This window comes from Dasypus novemcinctus, chromosome 5 (genome assembly GCF_030445035.2).
Source record: "Dasypus novemcinctus isolate mDasNov1 chromosome 5, mDasNov1.1.hap2, whole genome shotgun sequence".
Lineage (NCBI taxonomy): Eukaryota > Metazoa > Chordata > Mammalia > Cingulata > Dasypodidae > Dasypus > Dasypus novemcinctus.
In genome coordinates, this window is record NC_080677.1 from 14,966,990 (window position 1) to 14,980,089 (window position 13,100).

At 43.7% G+C, this 13,100-nt stretch overlaps 1 protein-coding gene across 5 annotated transcripts in view; it reads right to left on the reverse strand.

The window, feature by feature from the left end:
* HECW1 (HECT, C2 and WW domain containing E3 ubiquitin protein ligase 1) overlaps positions 1-13,100 on the reverse strand; it is a 442,767-nt gene that overhangs the window by 97,376 nt on the left and 332,291 nt on the right. For all 5 annotated transcript variants that reach the window (XM_071215076.1, XM_071215075.1, XM_058296745.2 and 2 more), the window contains 2 exons: positions 7,542-7,696; positions 1,098-1,219 (listed from right to left, as the gene is read on the reverse strand). In XM_071215076.1, coding sequence (XP_071071177.1) covers positions 1,098-1,219; positions 7,542-7,696 — 277 coding nt within the window. The remainder of the gene's footprint in view (positions 1-1,097; positions 1,220-7,541; positions 7,697-13,100) is intronic.

Genomic DNA, 13,100 nt, shown 5'->3' on the forward strand with positions numbered 1-13,100 from the left:
CACTAAGCTCAGGTCCTCAAAGCAGGGACACCTGAGTCTTTCTCGAGTCCTCTTCCATCCACCCCTGCAGCGTCACAATGCTCATAGACACAACTGATTACACCTCAGATGTCCCTCCTGAATGGAGCCTCAGCACGCACCCAGCCACTTCTTGGTCAGGCTTTGGTCATCTCTGACTCAAACAGCTGAATCAGCCTTTGCTGCTGAGTCTTTCCTACACTCCTCTGCCAGAGAATATGCTTCATGAAACAAACCTGATCAGGTTACTCCAACGCCTCAAATGTCTATTGGTAGCACAGCCAGCCTCCATTTCACGACTTACAAGGTACTTGCTCCTTCTTCTCCAGTCTGCCCTCCCACCTTGGACCTGTCCCCCACAGTCGAGTCCACGTGAAGCCTTGCCAGGACTCCACCTCCTGAGACCCCCAGGCTCCTTCGCAGCTGTGTCATTGCTAATGCACCAGTCCCACTGCCTGGAATTTCTGCCCTGCCCCTTTCAACCTTCAAGATCGAATTCAGCCACCTCCCAGGAATGTTCCCAGAAGACGCATCTTCCGAGTTTCCATAACATTTTGTTCCCGTCTCAGTTCAGGCGTATTTGTTATGTTGTATTGCCTTTTTACATGGCTGTCACCCCTCAAAATGCAGCTTTCAGGTGTCTCCCTCATCTTTCTTTGTGACTCCAGCACATAGATCTGTGCCTCAATTACAGGAAATGTTTTTTGAAGGAAAGAACTAGGGATTTTAGCAACATCACGTCACTGCTTTCTTGACAATACAAAAAAATTAACATGAAATGGAGAAATTATATTTTGAGAATAATAAAAATTATTTGTTTCCAAAGCACTTCCACTGACATTTACTCATTTGAGCCTCACAGAAACCTGGTGAGGCAACAGCATTACTGAATGGAGCGTTTATCCTTTTTTAGCAGAGTCACGGATAGTAAAATGAGCAGACTGATTTGTCTTTTTTTTTTTTCTCCCTTGCATGAGGTAATATGCTGCCCTCTTTGATCTACCACATGGATTTCCAAAGCTGTGGTCTGCGTTGCGAAGGCACCGGGGCCAGGCTCCCTCTGAGTTCTGGGGACTCACGTAATTGGCATGCAGCACGGTGAAGAACTCGGGGTTGGTGATGAACTTGACAGCTGGGGACTGCAGCAGCAAGGTGATTTTCTGTGAATTCACTGGAGAAAGTGACCCTTCTCGCCTCAGATCTGGAAAGAAGTGAAGCGAAGCAACAGAGAACATGGTAAAAAAGTGGTTTAAACCACAGAATTTCTCTTTTCACACCAGCAGTATACACACAGACTCACAGTCAGAATTGGCTTCTGTGTTTAATAGTTATACGACCAGGTTTCGTATGACTTTAGGTATGTCAGTTAAGAATAACTGCAGTTGAGTCTCATCATTCGCAGTAGTCATGGTCTATAAAGTTGCCCCCAATACTGAATTAACCAATACTGAACCACTGCTCCTAGGGGAGACAGGGGGCGAGGTTCCTGTGAGCCTCTGCTCTTGTTTTTGCCAACCGATTAGTACATAATCTTGTTTTAAGTGCATTAAAGACACATATGTTGTTGATTCACTAACATCGAACTCATGGCCAAAAGCACTGTATCTCGTGCCTGAAGCTTATCTAATACATGTATTTTCTATTTAAAGACACCTTATATTAATATGTAGTTGATTCACTAACATTGAACTCATGGCCAAAAGCACTGTAGCTCATACCTGAAGCTTATCTAATATGTGCATTTTCTCTGTTGAGGCACATCACAGCCTTCTTGTGCTTAGGAACACTAGAGAGCACCTCAGCACTATGCTTGGGGGTCATTTTAAACAGAAAAGTGATGAAGGAAAAGCACAGAAATGTGAAAACTGCAGCACTAAATATACCATGAGAAGGGTGCTTGTTTACAGCATGAGAGCTGAAACAAGAAGGCGGAGTGCCACCTTGTTCCACCTCAGCTGGGAATGGGCACAGCAGGCAATTTAGTTTTCTGACCCTCTGTGCATGTCTGTGAATGACTGTGAAGTGCCGTGAGTGTTGATTTGGGGGTTACAAATACATTTTAGTAAACAGGCGAATTCACTACACAGAGCCTATGAATAACGAGGATCAACTGTATTTCCTTGCAGTGTTCCTGCATAACTTCTGTTCAGTTCAGGTTCTATAACATCTCCTCCTCTTTGTTCCAGTCCCTTTTTTCTTCTTTTCACGACAAGTTGCTACCACCATGAGAAAAAGCTTGGGCTAGCTGCTGGAAGAGGCCATGTGGAGCAGTGACAAGCCAGCCCACAGCCAAATTGACAGGTGACCAAAGACACACGAGTTAGCCCAGCTGAGTCCAGAGGAACCACCCAGCTCAGCCCACCTTAAACTCCCAACCGGTAGATTTGTGGGATAAATAAACAGTTGTTATTTTAAGCCACTAAGTTTTGGGATGGTTCATTATACTAATTCAAGAGCAAACTTGAAGTACAGACCCAGAAAGAAATTTTCTGTTCCTTATTCCTCATGCTTCTATTACTTGACCATTTTATTGCATCTCTCTCAGAAGGAAGAAATCAAAAGTAATAGTAAGGAAGTGGATTTGGCCCAGTGGATAGGGCGTCTGTCTACCACACGGGAGGTCCGCAGTTCAAACCCCATGTGGAGCTGGCCCACGCGCAGTGCTGATGCGCGCAAGGAGTGCGGTGCCATGCAGGGGTGTCCCCGCATAGGGGAGCCCCACGTGCAAGGAGTGCGCCCCGTAAGGAGAACCGCCCAGCGTGAAAGAAAGTTCAGCCTGCCCAGGAATGGCACTGCACACATGGAGAGCTGACACAACAAGATGATGCAACAAAAAGAAACACAGATTCCCGTGCTGCTGACAACAACAGAAGACGACAAAGAACAACACGCAGCAAATGGACACAGAGAACAGACAATAGGGGGTTGGGGAGAGAAGGGGAGAGAAATAAATAAAAAATAAATCTTAAAAATAAAAAAGTGATAGAGTAACTTAAACTGGTCAGTTTAGTTCACAGATCTCGTAAAATGAAAGAATGGAGGTAATTAAAATTGTTGGTGGAATTACACATGTGCATTTAAAATATGATATGAAAATGTCCAATATCCTTCATTGCCATGGATGCCTAAGACCTGGCAGTTTTGGAATTACAACGTCTGCTTGCTCAGATTGTGTTCTCTAAGACTTGCCTTGCAGGTGAAACTGCCAACATTTAACTCAATTCATAAAGCAATGGACGTGGCTCAAGCAATTCTGCTCCCATCTACCATACAGGAGGTCCAGGGTTCGATTCCCAGGGCATCCAGTATAAGGCAAGCTGGCCTGTGCAGTGAGCTGGCCTGAGCAGAGAGATGGCCCACATGGAGTGCTGGCCCACGCAGGAGAGCTGGTCTGTGCAGTAGTGCTGGCCTGGGCAGGAATGCAGGCCCACGTGGCACAGCAAGATGACTCAACAAAAAGAGATGTAGAGGAGAGACAATAAGAGATGCAGCAGACCAGGGACCTGAGGTGGTGTAAGAGATTGAACACTTCTTTCACACACCAGAAGCTCCCAGGATCAGTTCCCAGTGCTGCCTAAAGAGAAGACAAGCAGACACAGAAGAGCACACAGCAAATGGACAGAGAGAGAGAGTAGAGAGTGAGCATAAAACCGGAGGGGGGGGGAATAAATAAATATTTAATTAAGCAAATCAAGCTGTCTCAGAGAGCCAGAGACTGCAAGGTAGGTTTACAAGAAATGGGGGGGTGGGGGGTGGGGGGTGGGGAGGAAGTGAACCAATGCCCACACGGGCAAAATCTATGATAGGGTGGAGGTAAGTAGTTGTGCAGTGAAGGGAGAAGACGGGGGCATAGGGATACTACTGGGTTGGGCTTTGCAGGCTTGAGGGGGGCTAGGGTTGGGAGGATGGGACAGATGGTCCACGGAATTGGGGGGAGGGTTGGGGGTGAGCAGGTGAACACAGGAGATTGTTGGGTATGTGGTTGAAACTATAATGTTGAGAAAACTCTTTAGATAATATAACAAGGAAGGGTTATTGGTTTAAGGTGTTTGATGGGGGGCATCGGCACAGTGTACACATGGGGCAGACTTCTCGGGAGAGTGTGAGTGCTCATCATGTCATAGTGTATTATATCAATGGGTGGAGACACATACAATGAGTGGGAAGGCATTATACCCCCACCCTGGGGAGGTCTGATGTTCTCAAACAGAGGGTGTCTCTTGAGAGCATGGGTGGCTCCCAATCAGGGAGGCCAGATTAGTGTGCTAATCCCTCAGCATTTTTGCAAGTATCTAGCAATCTTGTTATTGAAAGAGTGAAGCTTGGTCATCACTGTGGGCCCTGAGGGGAGGGAGTGAGAGGAATAGAAGAATTGGAAGAGGGGGTAACTGGGGGCAGTGGAGGTATTCTACATGATCCTGCAATGATGGATATAGGCCATGTGAAACTTCACCACTAATTTATAAAAGTGTATAGTCTAAGATGTAAAACATAATGTAAACCATAATGTAATAAAAATTTATAAAAGTGTACAGTCTTAAATGTAAACCGTAATGGAACCGTGGTTGGTAGCTATGTTTCAATATCTGTACATCAGTTGCAGCAAATGTCATATCCACATGTAAAAAGATCATTGCTGGAGAAGGGGGAAAACAGTTTGATGTTGGGTATATGGGAGTCCCCTATATCCTATATGTGACTTTACTGTGACCTAAACCTTTTTTGAAGACATAAAAAAAAATGTAGACACTGAGGAAGAAATAGAAGATATTGCCTTGCCACTATACATACAGGCCAATACCTATTATAGTGTTGAAAGGCAAAATATAAAAAAAAATTTTATCATGATATTTTACATTTTTTAATACCCCAATTTATTTTTTACTTTATTTTAGTTGTTCTAAGTTATTATGTATTCTATTTTGAATCCTTAAACCTATCATGACTATTCATTTTCCTATCAATTGAATTTGGCAGTATATTAGACTTCAATTTTGAAAAAGTTTTGGATCACAGAGGGGTTCAACTATGTCAGGGGAGGAACACTGATGTGGGGATCATTGATGGGGGATGCATGGGTAGGAGGGAGTGCTCCAGGGCATGCATATAGGGTATAGATATGTTCAGATATTCATAATGCATAGAGTTTCACATGACAACTGAGGAAGTGCTGAGTTCCCATTCTGGGGAACTCTGTTGCACTCCCCAATGGAGCAGCAACAATCCCCCAAGTGCAAGGGCAAAGACCAGTGAAGGATGGTCCAATGATGGGCCCTTGATACTAATGACTATGTTTAGGAGCATGTGTGCTTGAAATTTCAACTAGGCCTAGAGCTGCAGGGTGCCTAAGAGTTACCTCCTGAGAGCCTCAGTGTTGCTCAAATGTGGTCACTCTCTAAGCCAAACTCAGCATATAAATGCATTACCTTCCCCCCAGAGTATGACATGACTCCCAGGGATAAGCCTCCCTGGCACCAAAGGATTTCTACTAAGCACCAGCTGGTGATACAACTAGAAAAAGACATTGAATAAAAGGCGGAAATGGTAAAGACAAATGAGTTTATATGGCTAAGAGACTCAGTGGGAGTTGGGAGGTCATCAGAGGGGTTGCACTTACACTCATCTTAGCAGGATCTCAGAGACAGCCAAAGTAGATACAACCCCAAGAAGTGATGCTTCTGAGGACTATAGAGACACCCAGGAACTATAGTCATGGCAGATGGCTCTGGAGTTCAGTGCCTTGCCAGTGGGCCCTACTTTGGAATTTGTGCTCTTGAGTCTGATGGAGTTGGACTCAGATGTGACCTCTCTACACATGCCTCTTCTGTCACTTTTACTGAACTTGTGGTTGGCACTGGGGTTAGTATATGCTTAGGACACTTGAATCTCTGAACTGACTCTGTGCTGGTTGGCCCCCGAGCTTCAGCGGAGTTGCAGCACCTACTCTACCGTCTGTTGGACTTGCCCATGTCGGCTAACAGGGAGGTGGGGATGGTCAACCATCACACCAGGGAACTGAGAGAGTCTACAGTTGCAAGCAGGAGAATTCCATCCATCAACCAAGTGGGATCTAAGCCCCTCTAGAGTTAGAGGTGGAGTGGACATCGCCATCCCAGGGTCTGCTGGATGGAGGAATAAAATACGGATTAGAGTGGACTTATTGGTATTCTACTATAGGATTATTATGACTCTAGCAATGGAAGAAATTATATCACTGATGTGGAGACATGGCCATGGGAGTTGCTGAGGGCAAGGAGAGGATGAAGAGGTGCGATATGGGGGCATTTTCTGGACTTGGAGTTGTCCTGAATGATATTACAGGGACAGATCCTGGACGTTATATATCCTGCCATAACCCACTGAATGTACTGGGTGAGAGTATAAACTACAATGTAAACTATAATCCAGGCAGTGTAGCAGTGCCCCAAAATGTATTCTTCAAATGCAATGAATATGCCACACTGATGAAAGAACTTGGTGATGTGGGAAGACTGGGGGTGGGGTGGGGAGTGGGGGTATATGGGATCCTCACATTTTTTTCAAGTAACATTTTGTATGATCTATGTATCTTTTAAAAAAGTAAAAAAAGTCTATTAAAATGATCTAAAGTATTAAAAAACATCTAATCTTCATAGTCTAATGCAATAATACATTTCAAAACTGGGTTATTTTCCAAAATGAAAATAAATTTGAGAAGATGAAAAAAAAAAAGCAATAGAGGAGTAGGTGTAGTTCAGTGGTTGAGCGCCTGCTTAACATGTGTAAGGTACTACGTTCAATCCCTGATACCTCCTAAAAAAAAAAAAAAAAGGTAATGGACAACTAGGATGTCACTGTGATAATCTTATATTATTACAGGCACAAAAAGCAGAAGCAAGTCTCCTATGCCGTCTGGAAATATCCAAGCTCTACTCAAGGAAATGAAAACTATATTAGGTTAAAGAAAATGTTTTCAGGTGCTGTGCACAACTGTAAGCCTCCTGGAAAACCCCTATCCTCCCAGGTACCACCCTCAGGGGGAATGGCATTTTATTCTAAATGCAAAAAAAGATGTACTTCTAGTGCTGCTGTCATGTGGCTCCCTCGAAGTAGACAGCACATTTTTATTGCAAGTTTTATTGATAAATGGAAAAAAATATACTTAGGGCGCCCACAAATAAATTTAACAAGAAATGATTAAGCCACCAAAAAAGTTGCCTTGATGAACAAGTACCAAAGCAAAGTCCTCTGAATCCACCTGTATTCCTGTCTCCAGCTTCCCAAAGTTTTGGCAATGGCTTTCTCTTTCTTCACTGTGAATTCACTTCTTTTAAGTTTCCTGGTGAGATACTCAGTTCTGTCTGCTTATCCCTGTTGGAGCTTTGCCTTTTTCTCCTCCACTTTGGTTCTCTGCCCCCTCCATGGCTCTTTTCATCCCAGGGTATACATCCCAGGGTGCACAAGGTAGGGTGAGGGGCATGCAAACTTCTGTCACGCAGCCACTGTGCACATCCTCGGTTTCTGAGGACCCCCTTGTCCATTACCTAAGGTTGACTGAGAAGATTCGGCCTCTGAGTCACTTCCACCACCACCTCCCCCGCCGTTCCCGCCTCCTCCTGCTGGGAGTAGCTCACAACTTTGGCTGCTGGAATCTTCTTCTGGCCTCTCTGTTGCGATGGTTCGCTGAATATTTTGATACCTGTGCATCAGAAGATGGAAAGACAAGAGTTAACTTTTGTTTGCTTGTTTGGGGTTGATGCTCTGAACCAGATAACTGGAGAATTCTGGAAAGAAATGTTTAAAATTCCCTGCAGATAGACAAGTGCCTCTAGATGATTAGATTTCTTTCGGCTATGATGAGTTTCAAGTATGGCGACTTTTTAAAAACCAACACAAATAATGACTAATTATCCAAAACAGCCTAGGCCCTGTATTAAACAAAACAGGTCTAAGACTAAAATAAAGCAAAAAACTAAAATGTTATAACAAAATATCAAATGACCTCTACATAATTATAGTTAAGTCTACAAACTAGAATAATGGTTCTATTCACTCATTTCTATTTGACAGATTCATTCATGCTAAATGCATGTTTGCAGACACAGAAAATGTTTTTAGCTACCTGAAGGCTCATTTCATTTTTCTTCCCAAATTGCGGATTTAGTCAGTCACCCAGACAGGCATTTACTAAGTATTTACTAACTCCCTTACAATCTGCTCAGACCCTGTGAGGAATTTCAGATCAAAGAAAGGACTAGAATATACTATGTACTTCTGAACATGCAAAATCAAGGTGGACCAAAGAGAGAATAGTGCCTAAACCATAATTCAAGCAATGCAAAAAGGCTGTTCTAGAAATAGAAGAGGTGCTGTGAGAGCACAGAACAGGAAAGCCTTCATTACCCTAGGAGGGCTCAGATAGCTGCACAGGGTATATAAATTTTGAAGTCAAATATGAACTTGTTGGGGAGCTTATAGGGATAAAAACCTTCTCGGTAGAGAAAATAAATGTGCAACAGAGAGCACGCTTGGGTAACTCTAGGAAGTTTGATGGTAGGGTTGTAGTACGTGTACGGGATGTGGGTGGTGGTAGGAGACAAACAGAAGAAGGAGGCAGGGAACCCAAGAAGGGCGCCCCGGCCAGCAGCTGGAATGTGATAGCTAGGCCAGAGATTCTCCAACTTGAATATGGATTAGAATCACCTGCAGGGATTGTTAAATCACAGATGGTAGGTAGTGGGTGGTGGTAGTAGGGAGGGGCACCCTTCCCAGAGTTTCAGATTTAGAAGATCTAGGAGTGGGGTCTGGTCTGGTAAGTCCCCAGGAGATAGTGATGCTGCCCATTCAGGGACCAACTTTGAGTACCGTTGCTCTGGGTGATGGGGAACCCCTGAAAAAGACAGATTGGTTGATGTGTACTTAGAATGATCTCCCACCATCAGTGTGGATGGGCCTGGAGGTGGTAGAGCAGTTGGGAGGCTACTAAAACAACCTAGGGCTTGGAGATGCTAAAGGCCTCCACCCAGGCAGTGATGGTGGATCATGTCGGCTCTTAAGCATATTGCTGGGTTGGGAAAGGAATTCCATATATGGAATTTACAGTATTCCATATATTGTAGGAATGCTAAGAAAAAACAGCTGTATCTGCCAGGAAAATGCAGTAATTTCTTCACCCTTCCTACCCTTGATAGCTGTTCATGTTTTCTTTTTGTAGGCAGATGTCTGGTCATCTTATTCCTCTCTGCTTGCTCTACTTCTCTCACTCCGAGCACCCCCACTTCCCCGTACACATAGGACCCCTAATATGCCTAATGCCTGAGCCTACCAGTCAACAGGATTCTGCTTCCCTTTTCCTTAAGACACAGCAGGAATGGGAAATGGGGCAGAATTCAAGAGATGGTTCATGGCAGAATTTGTAATAGTTTGACATGAAGACTCAACAGGTTTGTGGGCTGACTGTTTATGGGGGTTGAAGAGGGAGGAAATAATGGGGAAGTTCAGGTTTCAGCTGAGGCCATGGAGGTGGAAGTGCTGACACTGGAAGAGAGCAGGTGGGAGGATGGCAGATGGGGGAGGATGTAGGTGTGGACACGCTGACTTGGATGTCATCAGGGTTATACAAGTGCAAACACCCAGGGTAAAGCTGATCATATGGGCCTTGTGCTCAGGGAAGAGATTGGGTGGAGGACAGGGATGGGGAAGAGAGGAGGGCGAGAGTTCAAGAAGCAGTGAATAACCAGATTTCCAAGAGCCATCCAAGACGGGGGTGAGGGGGCATGTAGCAATGCACAGATGAGACCTTGCTGTGGTGCGGCCTCTTCTGAAGCCCAGTGTCCTCTTCTTTCATTGACCTTAAAGACGTTTTTCTCAAGTGCGGTCTTCAGACCCCTCGCCAAAGAACCATCTGAGCACTTGTTAAAATGCTGGAAATTGAGCAAAATTGAAACCTGCATTTCTTACAAGGCCTTCAGGCAGTGTTATTTACATCGAACTTTGCATATCACTGGTCCAGGCACTTTTAAGTTTTGTTGGTTTTTTTGCAGAAAGACTCAGACAGCTCCCAAAAGAGACCTTTGCCTTTAGCCCTTGCTGTGGGGCATTTCCTGAGAAGAGCTATTACAGAGCAAGGGGGGCAGGAGCAGAGTGATAATGGAATTATTTTGGGGTGTTTATTTACTGCCTCAGCATGTCTGTGGTGGGGAGGGTGAGGACAGGGTGGAGGATGGCCCTCTGCGAGTTCTCTCTGACCTGGAACTGAGGTAATGCAGCCGTGGCAGGAGAGGCAAAGCGGACCAGAGAAAAGCTGCCTAAGAATGTGAGGGGGGGGAGCGAGGGGTCCTGTCAAAGACTGAGGGCATACGGACTCTGCTGTCAGGAGGATCCCCTAAATGGACTGTGGCAGACTGTGTTTCCCCAACAGAGCTCAACAATATTTCTAGGGACACAAGATCTTTAAGAGCCTTCTTACTCTCCTCTTAAGAGGTGCAATCTGTATCTCCTTCGCTGGGAGCCTGGAAAGTTCTTTGTGGCTACCTTGCCTGATATAGTGTAAACGACAGGCTGTGGCTTCCAAAGCTAGTTCCTAACAAGGGATGTGGCGTTCCCTTGGTTCTCTTTCAGAATACTTATGCTTGGGACCCGACTGCCATGCCATAGGGAACCCAGATCACATGGAAAGTCCATGTGCAGGTGTTCCAGGCAAGCTGAGGTCCCAGCAACCAGGACTAACCCCCAGACATGTATGGGCAGAAGGCTTTGAGCTGGCTCCAGCCTCAGACATCATCTGACTGCAACTGTGAGTACCCCAAAACAGAGCTGCCTCACTGAGCCCAGGCAACCCAGATCCATAAGAAATAATAATAATAATAATAGATTTTTGCTTTGTGCCACTAAGTTATGGGTGGTTTGTCACATAGCAAGACACAACTTGGACTAGGCTTAAATGAAGGTCAAGTTTTAGACTCTCTTTTTCCTTCCCCAAATGCCATAACCCCAGCAGGGAATTTTGTTTGATGATGGAAATGTCAGCAATGCCATGACCCACTTCACTCACCCTGCTTTAAGGACAAGGGAAGAAGCCAAAAAACACCTATTTCATCAAGAATGATCCTTCCATGTCCTCCCTCACCATTTTCTTCTTTTCTTTTTTTATTTTCTTTTTTCTTCTCTTTTTTCCTTCCTTTCCCTTTTTCCCTTTCCTTCCCTTTCCTTTCCTCTCTTCCCTCCCTCCTTCCCTTCCTTCCATCCTTGTAGTGAAAGATTTAATAGTCATACTATTATAGGACTTATGGAAATTGGTAAGAAGTCAGTTGGAATTCCTAATTTGTAAATGGACACATATACACACTACCAACCAAAAGAAAGCAAAACCAAACTCAAAAACCAAGCCCAAACAAAGCAAACCAAAATAAATCAGAAAAGAGCCCAAGAACAAGCAAGTTCTATGGAAGGGATCGCTTTTAGTAAAAGAAAAACTTATAGAAAAATAAGGGACTCTCCCTCCAAGAAGTGAAATGTCAGCAGCATGAAAATACCAAAGGCACCTCTAAAAATCAGTAAAAACAAACCAAAGGTGAGATGGAGGTGACAATGTTGCTGTTGGCAGAGTGAACCTGTATATAATTATTTTAGAAAACATTTCAGCATTGATATCAATTTCCAAAATACCATGCTCTTTGTGACCTGCTCTTTTGGGAATTTAATTCTAAGGAAACAGTCTACTCTAAGGCAACCTTAATATTAAACAGACCCAGGGTAGCCTTATTTAAAAAAATAGTGATGAAAGGCAAAAAGCAAAACATTTAAAAAATGGGAAATTAAGTTAACTTTATTACATACCTTCAATGGGATGCTATACAACCTATTAAATGATGATTTTAAGCAAGATGAAAATGATTGTAGTGTAGTAAGTGAAAAATGAATATAAACTTTATATTGCCATGCGCAAATTGTCTACACTTATGGAAACTGAGATGGATAAATCAAAAGGAAAAAAAAAGTTAAATCTCTGAGGGTAGTGGGGCTGTAAATAATGTTTGTCTATTTAGAAATCCAATTTTTCTTAATGTTATAACTATTTTCATCCAAATAATTCATCAAACTTTAGTTGATAATTTTAAATAAGAATGCATATTTATGTATTTTTTGCTCATTTAATGTTCATGAAAGTACAGTTAATTAATCCTAGATATTCTGAAAGTATAGGAATTAACTGAGGAAGCAATCTTGTACTGTGTCCTTTTAAATAACTGGCACCATGTAGGCCCTGGGGGATATAAAGATGAGTAAGATACTAAGGGATGAACTATAATGAAGGCATGCAAACAAGTATGGGGTTCAAGAGTCGCTGACACTGTGTGGAGAATTCTGGGAAGGTTTCATAGCAGAGCAATGACGCCTTGTGGGACGAGGGGAAGGGTACCAGGTACCAGGTACCAGGTATTAGGCAGGCAGTGAGGGGTGTCCCTGCAACAGGAGTGTGTTGTAAAGCAAAACAGGCTCCAATGAATTGGCATTTGGGGAGTGGCTGAGTTTGTGCACAGTCACTGCAGCCTGATACATGCTTTTGCTGTGCACTTGGCAGTTGTCAGTGTGCCTCTCTTTGCAACAAACACATTTGATCTTCACAGTCACCTGGTCGGGAGTCAAGGGAAACTTCTAGCAAGCCTGAAAAATATTTCTGTATTTCTGTGTGCTGGATACCTGCAGGTTATCAAAAAATGACCCTGTGTGTGAGCCTATGTGAGATGGACAAAAGACTGGTCTTATACCTTCTGTGACTGTGGTTATCATGTCAAATCACTGAGAACCTTTAAATGCTTGCAAGCACTAGGTTAAGATAAGAACTGAAAAGCCTTCAGATACTTATCTGAAGGTATGACCTTCCCTAAGTAGGCTTTTCTCATAGAAATAACCACTTTCTCAAATCATTAAATTCCTTTTCCTTTTATCTGTCCAGAGGGGTGCAGCAAAGCCCCACTTCTCCCAGGGTATGCAGCTCCACTTCTGGGCACAGGATTTTACACATCAAAAGCTGCAAAACTTCTTTAAAGGCCTGGTTCAAGACGGATTTGGCCTAATTTTTCTATTATACAACTGAACAC